Source organism: Bubalus bubalis, chromosome 4 (genome assembly GCF_019923935.1).
Source record: "Bubalus bubalis isolate 160015118507 breed Murrah chromosome 4, NDDB_SH_1, whole genome shotgun sequence".
Classification (NCBI taxonomy): Eukaryota; Metazoa; Chordata; class Mammalia; order Artiodactyla; family Bovidae; genus Bubalus; species Bubalus bubalis.
Window position 1 is genome coordinate 13,809,771 of NC_059160.1, and position 20,152 is coordinate 13,829,922.

A 20,152-nucleotide genomic window follows, 5' to 3' on the forward strand; every position below is an offset into this window, starting at 1 on the left:
GGGCAGACACAGACCGAGGGGTGCAAGGAATGGGGAGGGGTGGCAGGTCCAACCTTCACACTGAGCTCCTAACCCTGCCTCGTGGAAGCAGGGGTTTGGGAGTTCCAGGCAGGATGGAAAACTTCTTGGTGACAAGCTGATGAGCAAACTAGACTGACACAGATGGTCTTTCAGTCTTTCAGACTTGTGACTTGGAGCTCCTTGAAGGAAGGCAGGGTTTTCACCACTTTATCTTGCCTGGCACATTGTCCATATAGATACTCAGCTATTGTTTTGTTGCATGAATGAATACATTCACTTACAGTTTCTCTTGAGGGAGAAAAAAATTAGTTCAAATAAATAATTAATGGGTCGAGAGAGAAAAAGAGAGCAGCCTCTGACATTTAGAAAGTGGCCATAAACTTGGAGTGGGGTCGCAACGAGTTGGACACGACTGAGCGACTGAACTGATCAACTTGCAGAATACCAACCTCAGGAGAAGTTATGAGGAGACCCTGGCTAGATGAGACAGAGCAAGGCCACTTCATAGCTCTAGGCATAGACAACGACAAGGTCAGTGAGCCCCCACGGAATACCAAACACCCGCCCCACATCAGAAGGAGCGTCTGCTGCTCTGTGACCAAGTCCAGCTCATCCTCTGGCTCGTCTTCCTGTCCCACAGATAAGACTCATCGAAATGCCCAGTTGCAGACTTGCCTACTTCTTGGCAGCCTCCAATCTTGGGCAGAGCCCCACGTCCTTAGAGGCTCCCCCCAAATCCTCAATAAGCTCTTCCTAAGCCCCGCTTGCTGGGACTCCCCATGGCTCCAAGTCTGGACTCTCGCTGGCTACAACCTTGATTGTTTAGCTCCAGGGCTGCTTCTGGGGCTGCTTGGCCAAGTTGAAGTGCTAAGAAGAAAAGAATGCCCAGGACTCTGAGTTCTGTGTGGAACCTGTCGGGCTCCCAAGAGCTCTGGGTCTTAAATGTTAACACCCAATAACCCTTCCTGGGGCATTCTCCTAGGCACCCCACAGTCAGCTCATCACAGGAGGCAGGCACTGTTGTTTAGTCCTCCGTCATGTCCAACTCTCGATCCCCCTAGACTACAGCCCGCCTGGCTCCTCTGCCCATGGGAGTCTTTAGGCAAGAATACTGGAGTGAGAAGCCATTCCCTCCTCCAGGGGATCTTCCCAACCCAGGGATCAAACCCGTGTCTCCTGCACTGGCAAGCGGGTTCTTTACTGCTGAGCCACCAGGGAAGCCTAGGCGCCGTTACTATCCCCATTTACAGACACAGAGGTGCAGCAAGGAGAGGTTAAGTAACCTCTGCCTCTGCGAGGTCAAACAGCTGGCAGGAGATGGAACCAGGGTTCAGCTTGGTTATCTGATCCCAGAGCCCAAGCTGCAGATAGACGGGACTCTGAAGGACTCTGAAGGTAGAAGGAGGAATGTGCGTGTGTTTCCGCTGGCAGCGGGAGCAGGGGAGGAAGGCATGAGCAAAGGCCCAGGAACAGGAATGAACAACTCTGCATAATCAGTATCTGGATTCTAAGTCGAATAAAAATCTGCAATGTCCGCTGATGTCCCGGTCACCACATCCCCCCTCCCTTCCCCACCCCCACCCCCGGTACTGACCCAGCCCTCTGGAGGCCAGACCTCAGGACCAGGTGCAGGCACTGGGGTGACAGATTCTGGTTCTTGAAATGGCTGGGATCCTGCCATCTTCACTTGAATAATAAAGAATGTTCCATTGACCCACACCCACACCTGTTCCTCATCTCCTGGAACCTGGAGGCACAGAAGGGTGTGGCCAGGCCCAGAGTCCCCCTAACTAGCACCCGCCCCTCTTTCTGATCTGTGTGTCCAGACGTCACTTCTCAAGGAAGCCTCCTCTGATCCCTTGGGATTGGTTACATCCTTGGTCACAGGCTGCCAAGCAGCCTTAACTTCCCCTTTACTAAACCCGTGGCAGTGCAGAATGTCCTCTTGCTGGACCATGAGTCCCATGGGGCTGGGGCTATGCTGGACTGGGTTGCTGCCTGGCTCACCCCTGGAACTCAGAGACGTGAACTTGAGGGGGACAGACTGAGTAGCAGGAGATTCGGGGAAAACGAGGTCAATCCCTTTCCTTTCCAGTCCCAAACCCTTGCCTCTTGGCCCTCAGCCAAGTCAGGTGTTCCTAGAGAAATCCAGCCACAGGTTGTTCTTCTACCAAGAGCCCAGTCAGTCTCCAGTAAACTTCACCTTCTGAGAAGTGACGGTTCCCCTCTGGTGAGTTATCCAAGGTCACCCGGAGCCAGCAAATTCAGAAATAAGACTCAGATTAGTGCTCCCAAGATGGTCCTTTTCTTAAATGAATAAAGAGGAGGAACTGGGCCGGACATTGATTCTCTAAGAATTCTCTAAGAATGTTCATCAAACACAGACTGAGAAAATCTACTGATTCTGTATGGGACCTGTGGAGATACTCAAGTGTCATGAGCCCTTTAGGACAAGGTATTTCTTAAAAATGAAGAGGAAAACACAAGAAGCACCATGTAGGTTCATGGTTAACACTGCAGAGATGAGCTGAATTCAACTCTGGATTGCGACTCTCCTGGGCGGGCTTAAACAGCAGGGTGGGAGCCGGGATCAGCTTGCTGTGTAGCCTCTCGGTGGAGGGCAAAGCACAGCGGAAAAAGCTGCAGAGAACACAAGCGTCGTTGGCATATCCTGTATGTTCCCTTCTCACGAGGAGCCATTAAAAATAAATAAGACCAGTGCTAATTTCTTAGATCCACAGCCACACAGGGAGAAGGTTCAAATAAAAGCCAAGCTCTTAGCCTGCAGGGCTGAGGAACGAAAGCCAGGCAATTAGAGCTGAGAAAACGCTTTACATAGTCTTGCAGCAGGAGGCCGAGCTGAGTCACATTCAGGAAGGAGCCCTCACTCAGGTGTTAGGAAGAAGCAAGATGCCTTCCCACCTGGGATGGGAGGAAACACAGGCCAGCAGGGGTTGGGGGAGAGGCAGGACACACCAAACCAACTCCCCAGCCAGCTCGCAGCCTAGAGTCTGGGAGTGATACTCGCCGAGGAATAGTGGGGGTTGGTGATGAGCTGTCAACATCTTTCCCAGACGTTTGGGACTCACCTCTCCCATGGACATCATTCTCGATGACCAGGCAGCCCCCAAGAGCCGTGTACCTCATGTTTCTTTGAAACGTTCCTCTTTTCCATCAGCAGTGCCCAAGCATTATGATCCAGTGATCCACGGGAAGTGAAGCAGGGTGGCTTCTTTCGCCAAACCTTTCCCTGCATTTAGGGCAAAGGGGTAAAATGAAGCATAGTCACGTTGCTGAAGCTTCTGATCAAAAACAATTTTTGACAAGGCTTCTGTTTTTCTTTTCCTTGCTATCTTTTTATTACCATCCCTTTTTCACTTTGCAAGTACAGGGATGTATACTTTCATCTAGAAATGGACTATTTTATGCAGAATAGTCCATGTTTATTGAAAAATAAATAAAACATCCTCCCCCCAGGGGCCAGAAGGCAGTCTGGGATGGAAGGGTCACCAGAAACACCCACTGTAAGATGGTTTTTAGCACTGTTCTTGGCAATCTGTGTGTGTGTGTGTACATGTGCGTGTAGTCGATCAGTCGTGTCTGACTCTTTGTGACTCCATGGACTGTAGCCCACCAGGCTCCTCTGTCCATATATTGGAGTGGGTTGCCATGCCCTCCTCCGGGGGATGTTCCTGACCCAGGGATCAAACCCAGGTCTCTTGTGTCTCCTGCTGATCCACTGGGACAACCTGGGAGGTGACATCAAATAGCTGGATGGCTTAGACACATTTCTGTAAAGATATCACCTTTCTACATCATCCATCAAAACTCAGCAGAATTTTCATCATAATGAGTCCCAATAAAAGTCCAATTTAGACAGACTGGGACCTAGCTTCAGCAAATGGAAAACTTGACTTGTTTCCATGGGTGGGTAGTCTTAGTCATTCTGTTTTGCCTTTCTACCACTCTACAATTAAGGGATATTTTAACACCTCCCTTTTTGACCAACAGAAGCCGAAAGATTAAGTGAAGTGTCTAACTCGCTTCAAAAAGACATACCCAGGAGGGGCTGGAGGCTGGTGGACTCAGGAAGCTCACTCTTTGGGTGAGGGCAGACAGCCTCCTGGATTCTCCTCTGGGCCAGGAGCCACCGAGAGTGAAGGTACCAGGCCCTGGTCTGTTTCGGAATTTTCAATTGCATGGAGTAAATGTTTTCCGCCACGGGTTATGTGTTTAGCTGTTGCTTGTGATGATTCAAACCGAGAACAAGAGATTTCCCACACCTGCAAGTGGGTTATGTAAGAGTTACAGGAAACAAAACACCTCAAGAGTCCATTAACTCTGAGCTGAGAACTGAGGTTTAAATAATGCAAGGTGGAAATGAGACACAGACATCGCAGAAAGAAATATATAACATACGCAGTCCTCCATGACCCGCTACAGGGAGCACTGATTACTCCATGTAGAACGAGTGTATTTGTGAGTCCAGAGCGGCTCCCAGGTCTTGACCATCCTCACAGGAACAGTCTAGAAATGAAAGCGACGCTGATACAAAACCTTCTTCTTCGTCACCACAAGATCTAGGAGATTGTTTATCAACACATATTTTTTTTTTTACCCTGAGGCTGATATTACCAAAGTGATAAAAGAACAGTTACTATCAGCTGTTTATTCAGGGCAAAATTTTAAAAATCATTTATTCATGAATCTGGAATGGATTCCCTCTCCCCCAACCCCCACACACATGATGACAGGAAAAGATGGCAAACAGTGGTCTCCAGTCTCATTACACAGTGATGATACGACTCTCAAATCAGTCTACTGATCACAGTAAAGAGGACGCTAACACCAATGAACTCGACATGATCACATTTAACAAGTTCATCAAAATCGGGTCTTTCTTATGAAAGAGGATTTGGAGTACGACCTCAGACAAGAATAACAGCACAGTTCTCTCTTACAATGTCTATTTCACAGCACTCTGCCTACAGAGAGGAGCTAGCTAGTGAAGTTCAGAGTTCACCTGGGGGGTTGCCTTGCAAGTTTCAACCTCAGGCTCTTAGTCTCCTGGAGGTCAGATCAGCTAATGTCCAGAAGTTGTGTGTGTGTGTGTGTGTGTGTGTGTGTGTGTGTGTGCGTGCGCGTGTGCAGTCACTCAGTCCTGACTCTTTGTGACCCCATGGACTGCAGCCCACCAGGCTCCTTTGTCCATGGGATTTTCCAGGCAAGAATACTGGAGTGGGTTGCCATTTCCTTCTCCAGGGGATCTTTCCAACCCAAGGATCGAAACCATGTCTCTTGAGTCTCCTGCCAATGAAAGTGAAAGTCACTCAGTTGTGTCCAACTCTTTGCAACCCCATGGACTGTGTCCGTGGACTTCTCCAGGACAGAATACTGGAGTGGGTGGCCTTTCCTTTCTCCAGGGTATCTTCCCAACCCAGGAATCGAACACAGGTCTCCTGCTTTGCAGGCGCATTCTTTACCAGCTGAGCCACAAGGGAAGCCCAAGAATACTGGAGTGGGTAGCCTATCCCATCTCCCGCAGATCTTCATGACCCAGAAATCGAACTGGGGTCTCCTGCATTGCAGGCAGATTCTTTACCAACTGAGATAAAATCTACAACAGTTATTCCATTCAAGCACTGGGGAGGCCATCGAATTAAACTGGAAAAGATAGCTGTGTTGAATTGGGGACTGTCTGAACATCAGTTTGTATGTGAGTAACAAATAAGTAGAAGAAAAAGATTGTCAGCATCTGCCTTCCTGATGTCTCTGAGGTCGTTTTTTCGAGCAGGTCTGCAGCAGCCTGGTGAATTTCTCTCCTGTATTTCCATGGTGACTTCCACATGTTTATAAAATGTGTCCTTTCTAAAAACACGAACAGCACTTCATCAAAACCAGCTGTTCCTCTGCACATCAGAGTCAGGAACTCTCGGCTGTCACTTGGCTTCAGTGTGCTGGACACAGCTTCCTGGGTGCCAGGCGTCAGTGTGTGACCTACTCTCGGCGCAGTCACATGCCCTCAGGGCTGCAGGGAGTCTGGGGGAGGTGGCAGCTGAAGAACTGCCTCACCTAACCTGCTCCCTACGCCTTATTTGTATGATGTCTTTGCAGTTCAAGGGATAGCGCTGAGCATCCCAGGTGTGCACACTTACTGGGTTTTTCTTGAGAAGTTAAATTCCCTTCACTACCTTTCAGCCCAAATTGGGGTGAAGGTAATGGAGATGGAATTTAGTTCCAAAGTGAGTTCGAAAAATGACTTCCAGGAAAGATACCAGTATTCTGGGGATTTCTCTGGTGGTGCGGTGTTAAGACTCTGCTCTTCTAAGGCAGGGGGGTGTGGCTTCAATCCCTAGTCAGGGAACTAAGATTCCACATGCCCTCGAAGTGCAAACAGAAAATAAATAAATAAATCTAGGAGATGGCAAAACTTCAGCTATAACCACAGAAAATCAAGGCTGGAAAAAGTCTTTAACAATCATATGATCAAATCCACCACCCGACACCTGAACTCCTATGTAACATCTCTGCCAAGTTGCTGTCCTGTCTCTGCTAGAATAGCTTTAGGGGCAGGAAGTTCTTTCAACGTCACCTATTCCTCCTTAAAATAGAACAGCCAGGCATATGGAACAGGTAAACAAACTTCACTGAGCACGATTATGAATCGTACCTAATTTTTCAAGACAGTGAGCAGACTGTCTACTGCTACTCAAAAGAACAAATCAGATTGGTTGCAAGCATCTCAGGCTTTCTGCAATGATTCAAAATGGGGAATTTAGAAGTGTGGGTTTTATAAATCATAAGTGAATAGCTGTGCATTTGGTGGGGGGAGGATCGGATTAAAAATCTCTTAGAAATAATCATTGTAAGAACCCAAAACAAAGGGAAAGTATGTGCTTGGTGCTGGAGAAGACTCTTGAGAGTCCCCTGGACAGCAAGGAGATCAAGACAATCAATCCTAAAGGAAATCAACCCTGAATATTCATTGGAAGGACTGATGCTGAAGCTCTAATACTTTGGACACCTGATGTGAAGAGCCAATTCATTGGAAAAGACCCTGATGCTGAGAGAGATTGAGGGCAGAAGGGGGAAACAGAGAATGAGATAGTTGGATGGCATCATTGATTCAATGGACATGAGTTTGAGCAAATTCTGGGAGACAGTGAAGGACAGGGAAGCCTGGCGTCCTGCAGTTCTTGGGGTCGCAAAGAGTTGGACACATGACTGAACAAGAACATGGGTTGTAAAAAAAATTTCCTTTTGAAGATGCAGTAAGTACCTTGTGTCTGATTTCTCTCAAGTTACTCAGGCTGCTTCAAGGTTTTAAACTGCCTCCCATCCTCCCAAAGACTAACAAAGCAACACATAGATCAGTGGATGATCATTTCAGAATTTGTTTACAAAGGCTCTGTTCCTCTGAAGGGACACTTTTATGTCTACATTTTAATTTTTTGATCATATATAGGACTAAGTCTACTTGAACTGAAAACATTCACCCTAAAGACACACATGTAAACTTTAAGGATGGAGTGACTCAGACGATTCCATTTTGAGTGCCGCCCTTAAACAGCAGTGGTACTGCGCTTTAACAAACTTCAGTGACAAACGGAAACAGAACAACAGACCAACCGTAAAGTCAGTGTGTCTTTTTATAGAGAGGCCTCTTTCTGCTTCAGAGGGATCAGAGCATTAACACTGAGTGGCCAGATGATCGGTGCGCAGACCTCCCTGCAAAAAAGAATATAGCTCCCTCAACCGCGGAGACTTGGATGTGAAATCAGTGAAAGTCTATCAGGTACTCGGGGTAGATCTGGTTGGCGTCGAACACCACAAAGACCCTGGGATTCCAGGTGTCGTCCACGCAGCTGTCATACAAGTTTACATAGCTGCCGTCTTTGGAGGGAGGGCGCATATATTTGGAGTCTCCATTTATGTAGTCTCCAATCAGCACTCGAGCGAGAAACATGGATTTGTGTGTTCGGAACAGATGCCGCTGCGGCAGGCTGACCCCGTGGATCTGGAACGTGTTTCCATGCTTTACGTCATCTTTGCAGAAGCGGCTGGAGTAAGCAGCGTCTCGAGCAAAATAGGTTCCTTAGACAGAAAGGGCCCGGAAAGCCAAGGTTACTCCAAGGAATGTATGGAACACAAGCGAAACTACTGGGGCTAGGGGGACAGACACAGGGAATCGTATAGCCAAGACAGACGTGGAATTCCCTCAACTAAGAAAAGAACAGAAATCTGTCTGCTGTGGACAGCTGCGATGCAGGCGGCCACTGGGGTGTGTGTGTTAGTACAGACCAGTCCCCACCACCCACACCATCCCCATCCCCACCAAAATGCAGCTACTAGACTTGTGTAGTGGTATTCAAAAAGAATATTACAGGGACTTCCCTGGCAGTCCAGTGGTTAAGAGTCCAAGCATCCAAGGCAGGGGTCCCGGGTTTGATCCCTGGTTGGGGAACTAAAATTCCACATGCCATGTGGTATGGCCAAAAACAAATCTTATAAATAAATCCAATATGTAAGACAGACACAAGTGGCTTCTGTGATTACAAGTGGCAGGACCCACCTCGTAACTGCCGGGACCTCCCTCCCTCTTCTATTTCCTTCCACCCTTTCCCCACCTGCTACCCACCCATCTAAGCACCCATCACTGGGGAGCACAGTGAAACCATGGGTCTGCACAGATGATTTCAAACCCCAAGAAACCATGTTTCTATTTTACAAGGTGACAGTTCAATAATATTTTTGGAAATGATAGAACCCCACATCCAGGAAAAGATTTCTGGAGAGAATGCAATTCAGCTCACACCTGAACATTCCAGAAGAACAAGCTCACGGGTCCACTGGCTAAACAGGAATCTCCATGAAGCGTCTGACTCTTCCAAACTGGGAAGTCTAGGAGGCTGCCCTCCGTAAGGGAATACTTACCCAAAACACTTTGGAAATGAATTGCAAAGTCCCCTATTACTCAAATCCAGTGGGATTTATGTAATACCTTTCTGGTCCTCTTACACAGTTAAATAAAGGGGATGGCCTTTTCAGCCGTTATTTTTTAAATTAGTGCAGCCCCTCTTGCTGGAGAGAAGGTGCAAAATAAGGACCCAGCATACAGGCAATGCAGCTCACGCACATGCTAAGTCGCTTCAGTCGTGTCCGACTCTTTGCGACCCAGTGGACTATAGCCCGCCAGGCTCCTCTGCCCATGGGATTCTTCAGGCAAGAATACTGGAGTGGGTAGCCATGCACTCCTCCAGGGGATCTTTCTGACCAGGGATCAAGCCTACGTCTCCTGCAATGCAGGCGGATTCTTTACCACTGAGCCACCAGGGAAGCCCAAGTTATGGTCCACCTCTTAATGTTAATGTTTATGTTTATGTTAATGTTTCCCCTCCCCTCTCTCCTTAACGTGCTTGTCTAGTGAGCAAAGACTAAGGAACTCAGACTTCCACAACATTAGGAAAAAGGGGAGGATTTCCCCCATTATTCTTTAAAGCTCATCAACATTCCAACCTATCATTTTCTAAAAAAAACAAACAAAAAATAGACCTATGTAACCATGTACACATTAACTGATTTATTTTTTAGTGCTCTGTGTACTTGACATAAAACAGTTTGGTGTACAGACTTATCCATGGAAAGGACTCATATGTTGGAAACTAAATGTCATAATGCAAAAATGAGCAAATCTAGACATGATGTCCCATCTGAATGGCTGGGACTTGGGGGCAGCAGTAGGGGGGTGGTTATCTGACCTCGGAGAGATGTGAAAAGTCTTCCTTCCATCTTGCACAAGCAGGAAGTGGCTTTTTGGCAGCTTGGAAACTCTAAGGGTGTGCCAGGAGCCTAGCATTTAACTTTTGCCTCTAACATTTAACTTAAAGCCTCTCGAGCCCCCGAATCTCATTAATCCTCTCTCAAAGAGAAGACTGTCTCCTAGCGCTCCAACTAGGTCCGGATGATTACCTTTTCCAAAGAGGGCACCATGGAGGCCGTTGATTCTCCAGTCAAAGTTGTGAATGCAAATCGCCTCCACGAACTCACTGCTGGTGCCATGGAAGAGCATTTGTTCATTAATCTGAGGCACGCCTCTTTTTTTCTTGAGCTGAGCCTTTTTCCTAAAAACACAATGCACAGACACAAAACACACACAAGTCTACTGTAGGTGGCATCCCTGATTCTTCAAGGAGTGAAGCGCAATAGAAAGGGTGAAACAGAAAACGGTAATTTAACATCTACCGTAAGGGGACATATAATAGCTCTGGAAAAAAGATAATCTCAAATGCTCTTGGGACATCTAAATTCGTTCATCAAAAATTACTAGTTAACAGACAAGGGTAAAAATTATACCCCAAACTACACTATAAATCAACTATACTTCAATTAAATATTTTAATTTTAAAAATTAAAAAAAAAAAAAACCTCTAGATCTCCCAGATGATGCCCCATCACCGTAAAATGACTGATTGCTTAAACCAGTCAAGCTTTACCGATACCTAAAAATGACACTACAGACAATAAATAACTGTTCACAGAGTCTCTAAATAGTGAAATTCCTTGAGCAAGGACTATGCCTTGATCATTTTATCCCCAAAGTGCGACATGTTAGTTGAACTGCACTTTTGAATCTTCAGGCTGGAAGGGACATAAAACCATCCAGTTCAACCCTCTTGTAAGTGGACAAACCTCTTCCAAAACATACAAAGATATTCCACGAAGGACTTACTGTAAAAGCAAAAAAACAAACATACTAAAAATGGCCTAAAATCCTCTCAAGAGAAAAAACTGAACAAATAATTACATATTTAGATATGAAAATTAAAATAATGAAATAGGTATACGTGTATTAACACTGATAACTCTTTTACAGACAACATTATTTTTCAAAAGAATGATGCAGAAAGAGACGTATAACTCAAAATAATAATGTGTATTGTATACAAACGAAGGTAGTAAAAACTATCCAACTGTGGGTAAGAACGGCTGTCCCCAGCCTTTCAGGCACCAGGGACCGGTTTTGTGGAAGACGATCCTTCCACGGACCAGGGGTGGGAGGATGATTTCGGGATGACTCAAGGGAACGACATGTATTGTGCACTTTATTTCCATTATTATTGTACCAGCTCCAACCTCAGGGGGTCAGGCATTAGATCACAGAGGTTGGTGACCCCTGCTGTACAGGAAGTTGGCAGCTTACAGAGCAGCTCTCCCTGGGGATGAGGAAGAGGCTGGGAAACCAGGTCAAAACACGTGGAGAAGAGCACGGGGTGCCACTGGCGGTGAACACCATTGAGCGTTTGTGCTTTGCCGTCTCTGAGGCTGCAGAAAGTCTCAGAGGCCAAGGAGCAGGGTTCCGAGTGGAAATGGTCTCACCTGCAGAAGAACTCCCACAAGTCTAGGTTTTGAATTCTCTGAATCCTTTTAATTCTGTTGCGGTCCATTGTTTTCCCAAAGAGACTAGCGACTTCATTGTATTCGTGTGTCTGATTGTGCAATGGAATAAGCTGGAAAGAGAAGTTGGCACCGTGTTACCCGGGTTCTTCCCCACCTCTCCCGCGGCGGGTGGTCGCTGGGTGCTGCCCTCACCTGGTAGGGCAGCTCGGTGTTCACGTTCTCCCAGTGTGGCGGCATGGGGATGGCCTCGTTCTCACAGATGTAACTTGGAGCAGAAAAGACAAAACAACGTTTTAGAAGCCAATTATAATCACGGTCAACGACTCAGACATTTTCTCCCAAGCTGAATTATCATGTGACAAAAGCAGTAAAGTGTCGTCCTTGGTTTCTTTATTTTAAAACATTTACTGAATATTGGCTTGTGTGCAACTTTTTTAGGGGCTGCGTTGAGAAATCTGATGGGAAACTTCAAGAACGATATTATTTCAATCTTGTTTTCCTGAATTTGCCAGAGTTTCTTTTAAATGTAGGAAGACTTTAGGTGAAGAAAAGTAATTTCCAAGAAGAAAATCAACTTCTTGATTAAAATAAAACTCTTTTAACAGATTTAGTGTCTATTAAATACCACCCAGAACCCTCAGCTACATGTTCAATGTCCTTCAAGATGTATTATTAACTCAAATCTAAACCTTTCTCTCTTTATTGTCCACTAGGCCCCTGCACGGTCCTAATTAATTCACCCGAAGCAGAAGCTGGCAAAGTCATCTACCATGTTTAAGCCACTGGATGTGAACACAGAAAAAGACAATGACCTTGGGGAGCTTGATGGCAGAAGGCTATAACTGATACATGAATCCCGTCTGGTGACTGGAAGTTGTAGAAGAAATGTATCAACTTCTAGCCTGTCTTTAATCTAGCCTGTCTTTAATTTATTTTTTATTTTTTTAACTCGTTTTACCTTTGGGGACATCACACAATCATGATTTAAAGATGGGGACAAGAGTTTGAGCAAACTCAGGGAGATAGTGAAGGACAGGAAAGCCTGGCGTGCTGCAGTCCATGGTGTCGCAAAGAATCGGACATGACTCAGTGACTGGACAACAAAGGTGTAAGAGAGTGAGTGGTGGATGGCTTCCCTCCCTCTCCAGTCCCCGGTCTAGTTCTCACCTCTTGCCTCCACGCCGAGTAATCACTGCTTTTAGTCTCTTGGGTATTCTAGAACTTTAGGTTAACACAAACCTATGGGGTTTTTTGTCTGTTTGTTTTGCACACAGGAATGGCAGCATATTCCTGTGTCTTTTGTAGCTGCTCTATTTTTTTCACTATGTTCTCAGAGACCCTTCTGTATCATGGAGAGAACTCCCTAGCACACAGCCTGGCACACGCAGACACTCTGGACACTGGAGGATGAAGGCGTGCATTCTACTGATGCAGGGTACCCCAGTGCATGGACACACCCCCTCCTATTGATCACAGGTTCCCTATGGATGACATTTGGCTGTTTTCAACTCTTGCTGCCATTAAGGATGCTAGAGAACAAGTCTGTCCACTTGTCATTGTACATGGCCACTTGTCAAATTTTAAGAAAACATTTTTGGAATGGCATTTCTGGGTCAAAGAATATATTTATTCCTGACTTTAACAGAAACTTCCCAGAGGCCCTCCTGGAAGGCTACAGTCATTGACATTCCCAGCAGAAATGTAGAGAATGCCTACTTGTCCACAACCTCTCCGAAGAGGCGTGTTATCAGACTCTGGAATTTCTGTCAATCTGATAGTAAGAAATAACCTGGTATAATTTGTATTTCTCTTTTTTATAAGTGAGGCTGCATGAACTGCACAAATTCTTTTCTTATTCTTCTAAGGGGCTATTGGTTTTCTACTTAGAGATTCTTCAAAGTACTTCATATACTCCAGAGATTATGATACCATGTAACAATACCTTTCCCAGGTTTTCTTTGTTTTTTGTTTGTTTTTTTCACTTTGCCTGAAGTATCTTTTTTGCTTCCCAGGTGGCTCAGTGGTAAAGTATCTGCCTGCAATGCAGGAGGCCTGGTTCGATTCCTGGGTTGGGAAGATCCCCTGGAGAAGGAAAAGGCAGCCCACTGCAATATTCTTGCCTAGAGAATCCCATGGACAGAGGAGCCTGGCAGGCTACAGTCCATGGGACTGCAAACAGTCAGGCACAACTTGGCGACTAAGCAACGACAGAAGTATCCTTCAGCTATGTAAAACGTTTTTGTTTGCTTATTTGTTGAATATTTACAGCCTTGGTTAATTGCAAATTTCTTGCCAACAGGAAATGTGCTATTCACTTTGCATGTCATAAGCGCTCAGTGTATTCCCGCAATAAACAAGCATTTCTGTATCAACACCTCTTGGTCGTCATTGCTCGTCTGTATCCTGCCTAACCATTCTTCCTTTTATTATCCTGCGTCTTGGACTCCGTTCTGGTTATTTCCCCCCCTCTCCTGTCTTTGTGCTATGGCTTCTATGGTCTGTGAGCGAACAAAGTGCCTAGCATTACATGCCTCTCCCCACAAAAGGACACCAGATATAGTGACATACAATTACTATAACATTTTTCATTATTATGTCTCATTTTTCTCTTGGATTACATACCCTCTGAAGATAAGCAATTCCTTTCTTAAATTCCTTGTACTTAAGAATAAGGATATGATGAAGCTGGTAAGGAAGTAAAGTTCTCTCCCTTCCTAGAGCATTCATTATACAAGTACTTGCATAACTTATAAATCATGATCCTAAAATATATGCCCAAAGTCCCAAGAAGAGAAACTTCAAAAACTTTTTTCTTTAATCCTTTCAAAACATCTCCTTGGAAGAAGCAAATGGGCATCTCCTACAATTCACATGCTATTAAACAGCATTTTTTGTTTGTTTCATTTTAAATTCTTTGAACAACAGGAATCTCAATACTCAATTGAGGAATCATTCCCAATAATAGGAGACACGCCCTAAAGTTTTTCCCTTCAACTTTACTCATGTGAATAACACCTATTTATTCTCTTGTTTCTCTTGTGACATTTATAGCAGGGCTTCCCTGGTGGCTCAGTGGTAAAGAATCTGCCTGCCAATGCAGGAGATGTGGGTTCGATCCCTGGGTCAGGAAGATCCCCTGAAGGAGGAAATGGCAACCCACTGCAGTATTCTTGCCTGGAGAATCCCCATGGACAGAAGAGCCTTGTGGGGCTACAACCCACGGGGTCTCAGAGTGGGACATGACTTGGTGACTAAACCACAAGGCATTTATAGCTTTTCAGGATAGGACAGCAGGCAGCTGGGCCACCGTCCCATGCGCTCCTGTCTTCCCAGGCCCCCTTAGTCACTGCAGATCTGAAATTACCTCCACAAGTTGCCCTGTGGGGTTCAGTGGAGGTGAGGACAAAGTGGGTAATTACTCAGGATTTACAACCCAAATAATTGGATGGTTCCAGGAGAGTCTTTCCAAGCTAATTTGAACTTACCTCGGTAGGTTATTTTAAGGATTTATAGTAGAGATCATTAGGCATTTTTAAACTACCGCTCAAACTGCTCTAAAGAATTGAAAAATACATCTATCTAAGGGAAATGAAAAGGACGACAGGAAAGGAAATGCCAGTCAAAAATGACAGTACGGCTCATGCATCAACAAATGTGAAATTCAGTAAAGATTAATATTAAGATCATTAAATAACCCACCAAAACATTCTCCGTCTACTTATTCCTCTGCCAAACGTTAAAGAAGAGGAGAGGGACAGCCCACTCTTTGCAGCCCATTCCCCCACAATACCTGAAAGCACTGATGGAAAAGGGGGCTCTTTTTATTAAGCGCTGCTTCCCCGTGGTGAGGTTCATCTGCTTCATTTCTGTGCACGGAGACAAAGAGGTGAGTCACGGGAACACGCTGGGCGACGCGACGTCACGAAGCTCTGCAGCCGCACAATCGACGGTCAAGGACCACGGGCTTCAGGAGCAGCTGCCAGCAGCAGCGTTACTAGGGATGCCTGACCGCACACCTGGCTGCCAGCTTCCCCGCTGGGTCTAAGCTAACACAGGAGGAGGCCACCCTCACACACGGCTCAGTGTGTAGGGTCTATTCCTTTTCGTACCATGCTTGAGTTAAACATGTGAACAGAGAGGGGTTCTCAACTTTGGAAAATTAAAGGTACTAGGAAGAGAAAGAAAGTACTGAATTTTCTGACTGGCTTCTTTAATGTTTGATTGTTTCAAAAATTTTGGAAATAACAACAAAAACATAAAAGATACATTACCATGATAAAACTTGCACAACTCACAGTTTCAAAAATTTGTACATTCCTTGCGTTCTCTGTAAATTGTACACCTAAACCAAAAAAATAGAAAACCTAGCTAGACTCAGTACAGACTTACACGAGAGATGCTAGTGGTAAGAGGCTAATGAATGACTGACGTATCACTTTCTTCTCTCTTCTCTTGCTCAGCCATGGCGGTATTTGCCAGGTCCACCTCATCATCCCCACCGAGGTCGGTGCTAAGTCTTACCGAGGGGATTCTGGTCAGTTCACCACCTTGTCTAAGTGGATGTCATTCCACTCCAAGATGAGGTGGCCCACCCAGCCGGGCTGACGCTGTGAGAAGTGTGCTCACCCTCCTGGGCTGACGCTGTGAGAAGTGTGCTCACCCCCCTGGACGCCTAGGCTCTGCACACGCTGGCGCAGCCACCATGCGGCGAGAAAGCAGGTCGTCTCAGAAGCTGAGCTGGCTCGTGACAAAATGATGGGGGCTAATTTTGCCAATGTACATGTGAAATGCTAATACCTACACTTTCGAAACAGTGTCATTATATAGAGGGGTGGGAGCTGGTGTTTATGTGACTCTTGTTCTTTGATAGACTTTTCTTTTTTTTTTTAAACAAACTGCACTGTCCAAGAGAAATGCTCCCCCAGATACAGTTCACTAGAAAGTATTCTTTCAAAGACACATGGCTTGCTGGAGCACCGACCAAACGCTTTGACGAGTCCTGCCCTCCACGTGAAGCTTGAGGTCTGCACGTCATGACGTCCCAGTGCGGCTTCAACACTGACAGGTGTGCACCAGCCTCACATGTCCACCAGCACCTTCCGTCTAAGACAAGTGTCGGGCCCCTTAAAGGCAGCCAATTTGCCTAATGTTGTAAAAAATGCTATGTTTAGTCAGCACTGCTGCTGCTGCTGCTGCTGCTAAGTCGCTTCAGTCGTGTCTGACTCTGTGTGACCCCACAGACGGCAGCGCACCAGGCTCCCCGGTCCCTGGGATTCTCCAGGCAAGAACACTGGAGTGGGTTGCCATTTCCTTCTCCAGTGCATGAAAGTGAAAAGTGAAAGTGAAGTTGCCCAGTCGTGTCCGACTCCTAGCAACCCCATGGGCTGCAGCCTACCAGGCTTCTCCATCCATGGGATTTGCCAGGCAAGAGTACTGGAGTGGGGTGCCATTGCCTTCTCAGTAGTCAGCACTAACTCTTGATTAAAAACAAACAAACAACTCTGGGGGCACAGCAGTCACTGGAGACTTGGCTGCATCAATGTCTTAGTGGAAAATTTAACCCCCTTCAGCATGTCTGGGCCTTGGCTCCTCTAGGGCAATCTCCTGGGTTTCACCAGCCCCCTACCCCCCACCACAGCCAGCGCTCACTGTTATAAGGACTCCACTCTCAGGAACCAGGAAAGAACACCTGACCTGGATGACAGAGCTGTGTGGCAGCACAAAGGCACTGTTGTTAAGAAAGCCGCCCTCCCTCCAGGTCCTGTTTGCCTCTGAGCAGTAAACAGTTGAGGCTGGCAACTGGAGAAGGCAGTGTGAGTGCAAGAGGTTTGTCAAAGGGTCTCTAAAAGCATGCCCTTGGATTTCATCACAGATGAATGTCCATCCGGGATTAATTTCATCACAGATGAAATCCAAGTGGGGCTGATTTCCAGACTAGCTGGCTGGAAATGAGAGATCCAGAAATCAGAAAGTGGTCAAAGGCAATGTCCACTGAAGAGTGGTTTTCTAGGCAAGACACCAAGAGATGGGTCATTTGGCTGAACTTTGGTCTTAAAACTAGAACCGGCCACCTAGGACTTTGTCACGTAACTGCTCTGGTTGATCCTGAAATCACCTGATGGCTCCTACCTATTTCAAGAGACTTAAAGGATGAGGAGCAACACAATGGCTTAGAGGCGTTTTGTGTTCCTTAGGTGAGAAGCATTATATGAAGTGAAGAGATACGAAACTCTCCATGTACATCACTATCTATAAGCATATGAACACACCTTTATAAAAGGCAAATCCAAAAGATTTTAAATGTTGAATTTTTGTAGAGGCATCTTTATGTGTTACAAAAAGGGTTTACTTTGCCATTTGCAAATATTAATATATCAACTAATCCTGATCTGCAGAACTGTAGATTACACCATATCAACACACTAAGAACACACAACTATTAGGGGAAAAAAACATACCTGCAAAGTCTATCTTGTAGCTGAATTTGGAAGTGGTAAAAGAAATGGAGCCACAAGGGTTTGCTTTGAAGCTTTTTTCGATATCTTCACTGCTAACTGAACACTGAATGTTGGTATCCGGCTTTAAGACAAACCAGAAAGTTCATTTACCAGCTGTTCACAGAAACGGCTTGGCCACAGAGGCAGGTACTGGGGGACAAGACAGAGAATGGAGGGACAGAGGAAACTTGCTGACCTGTCCTAGTTACCAACACATGGGGAGAATCGGCTAAGACAACATGTGGGCAAAGGCTTAAGGATTTTCAGCACACACACACAAAAAACTTTAATGACTGGTTATAAGGCCTTTTTCCAAAGTATTGCAATATTCTCAGATTATTGCCAAAATGACACATCTTAAGTGGCTCAAATCAAATCTTTTAAGTAGCCTCGTAAGTGAAAAAAGAAAAAGGACCACAAACTTTTGAGTGTGAGCTCACGTCTCAGCTTAACTGTTAATTAACTGTGTGACTTGGGACCAGTTACATTAACTTTCCTGAGTTTCCCAGTCTTTGGCTGTTTTAAGAGAGTGTTAGCATCTGCTTTCGGGCTGCTATGAGGCTGGAGAACACATATCTACACCCTCTGACTTGACACTGGGAGCACAGAGGCGCTTCATGCAGGCTTGGTCTCTTCCCTGACCATTTGTCCACCAAGCCAGGCCTGGCCTTGCGCACACATGCCCAGACCACACACCCCGCAGACACGCTCATCCCGCAGACACGCTCACCCTCTGGACACATAGAAAACATACGCCGTACCTTCTAAGAAAACACTGTGAAAACCTGGGGAAGGGGAGAGGAGCCAAAGAGTTTGACTTTTCTTTTAGTTCCGCTCTCTGACTTCCCTAAGGTTTGGTTTCTGGCGGGTGCAGCTTCTACTGATTTTTCACGCGAGCATGACGATGCTCCGCGTTTAACCCCCGCCGCCCCACCCAGAGGGGCGCTACCTGAAACATGTGCCACTTGCCGCACTCCGCCAAGTAAAACCAGCCCCACTGTGTGTCTGACGTGTCCATCTCATCCACCTCGCTGTCTGTCGTCTTGGGTAAGAATTCTTCTGCTTTGTGAAACATCTCCTGAAGTGCCGGAAAGAGAGAGGAAGAGATCGTTTTCTTAGCAATCAGTGCGCTGTTTACACATCACTTTTTTTTTTTTTTACTTATTTATTTAATGTATTTACTTGGCTGCAGGTCCAGGGGGCCGCTAGCGGTAAATAACCCACCTGCCAATGCATGAGACTTAAGAAACGCCAAGTTTGATCCCTGGGTCGGGAAGACTCCCTGGAGGAGGAAATGGCAATCCACTCCAGTATTCTTGCCTGGAGAACCCCATGGACAGAGGAGCCTAGCAGGCCATGGTCCATAGGGTCACCAAGGGTCGGACATGACTGAAGTGACTTAGCATCCACACCACATCTTGGTTGTGGCATGTGGGATCCCGTTCCCTAACCAAGGATTGAACATCGGCCCCCTGCATTGGGAACACTGAGTCTTAGCCACTGGACACCAGGAAGTTTCTACACATCATTTTTCTTCTCACAAAGACCTGTATGTCCACTGTGATGCTGACAAGCAGCATACTGTCTCGCATATTGGCTCTGAAGATAAACATTTAAAATGATGAATATCACATTTGCACATCGGACATGGAACATAAAGTTCCAGTTTTTAGCAGCAACTGCTGGAGAAACAGTTTGGAGGTTTTGGATTAACTGCTTATAAGAGAAGTTCCCAGAGTGGGCTGTTTAGGGAAAAAAAAAAGGAAAGCCTCAGTGTGTGTGCTCAGTCTCTAAGTCATGTCTGACTGTTTTGCGACCCTAGGACTGGAGCCCGCCAGGCTCCTCTGTTAGATTTCCCAGGAGTGGGTTGCTGTTTCCTTCTCCAGGGAATCTTCCCAAGGGGTCAAACCCAAATCTCTCATGTCTTCCACATTGGCAGGCAGGTTCTTTACCACTGCACCACCTGGGAAGCCTCGATTCAGTCTGGGATTGATTATGAAGTAAACCACAAATTTTAATTTTACACTTAAACTGTCCATGGTCTGTTTAAAAAATCTTGGTGTTTATTTAAAAAAAAAATATTGACTATCATTGCTTAACAAATAAGACAATCAATCAGACACTTGGGTGGATGCATCGATGTCCCTGCCACCACTTAAGCAAGCTGTATCAGCACTGAGAAGCACTCCAGCTTCTCAGTTCAGCGCCGAGAAATGTGTCTTATCCTCTGTTCATGT

General features: G+C 45.9%; 2 protein-coding genes across 5 annotated transcripts in view; both read right to left on the bottom strand.

Annotated features, from left to right (window-relative positions):
• The window catches only part of CRACR2A (calcium release activated channel regulator 2A), a 154,233-nt gene extending 148,989 nt beyond the window's left edge, over positions 1-5,244 (bottom strand). The window contains exons 1-2 of the mRNA XM_006069009.4: positions 4,081-5,244; positions 3,164-3,271 (exon numbers count right to left, since the gene is read on the bottom strand). The gene's annotated coding sequence lies outside the window, so the exon portion shown is untranslated. The remainder of the gene's footprint in view (positions 1-3,163; positions 3,272-4,080) is intronic.
• Positions 5,245-7,652: 2,408 nt separating this feature from the next.
• The window catches only part of PARP11 (poly(ADP-ribose) polymerase family member 11), a 30,831-nt gene continuing 18,331 nt past the window's right edge, over positions 7,653-20,152 (bottom strand). For 3 of the 4 annotated variants that reach the window (XM_025283046.2, XM_025283047.2, XM_025283048.2), the window contains 7 exons: positions 18,865-18,993; positions 17,877-17,997; positions 15,209-15,284; positions 11,611-11,683; positions 11,398-11,528; positions 9,991-10,142; positions 7,653-8,115 (listed from right to left, as the gene is read on the bottom strand). In XM_025283046.2, coding sequence (XP_025138831.2) covers positions 7,799-8,115; positions 9,991-10,142; positions 11,398-11,528; positions 11,611-11,683; positions 15,209-15,284; positions 17,877-17,997; positions 18,865-18,993 — 999 coding nt within the window. In that variant the 3' untranslated portion in view covers positions 7,653-7,798. Of the gene's footprint in view, positions 8,116-9,990; positions 10,143-11,397; positions 11,529-11,610; positions 11,684-15,208; positions 15,285-17,876; positions 17,998-18,864; positions 18,994-20,152 lie in introns of those variants that run through there. The other variant, XM_025283049.2, reaches the window with a different exon arrangement.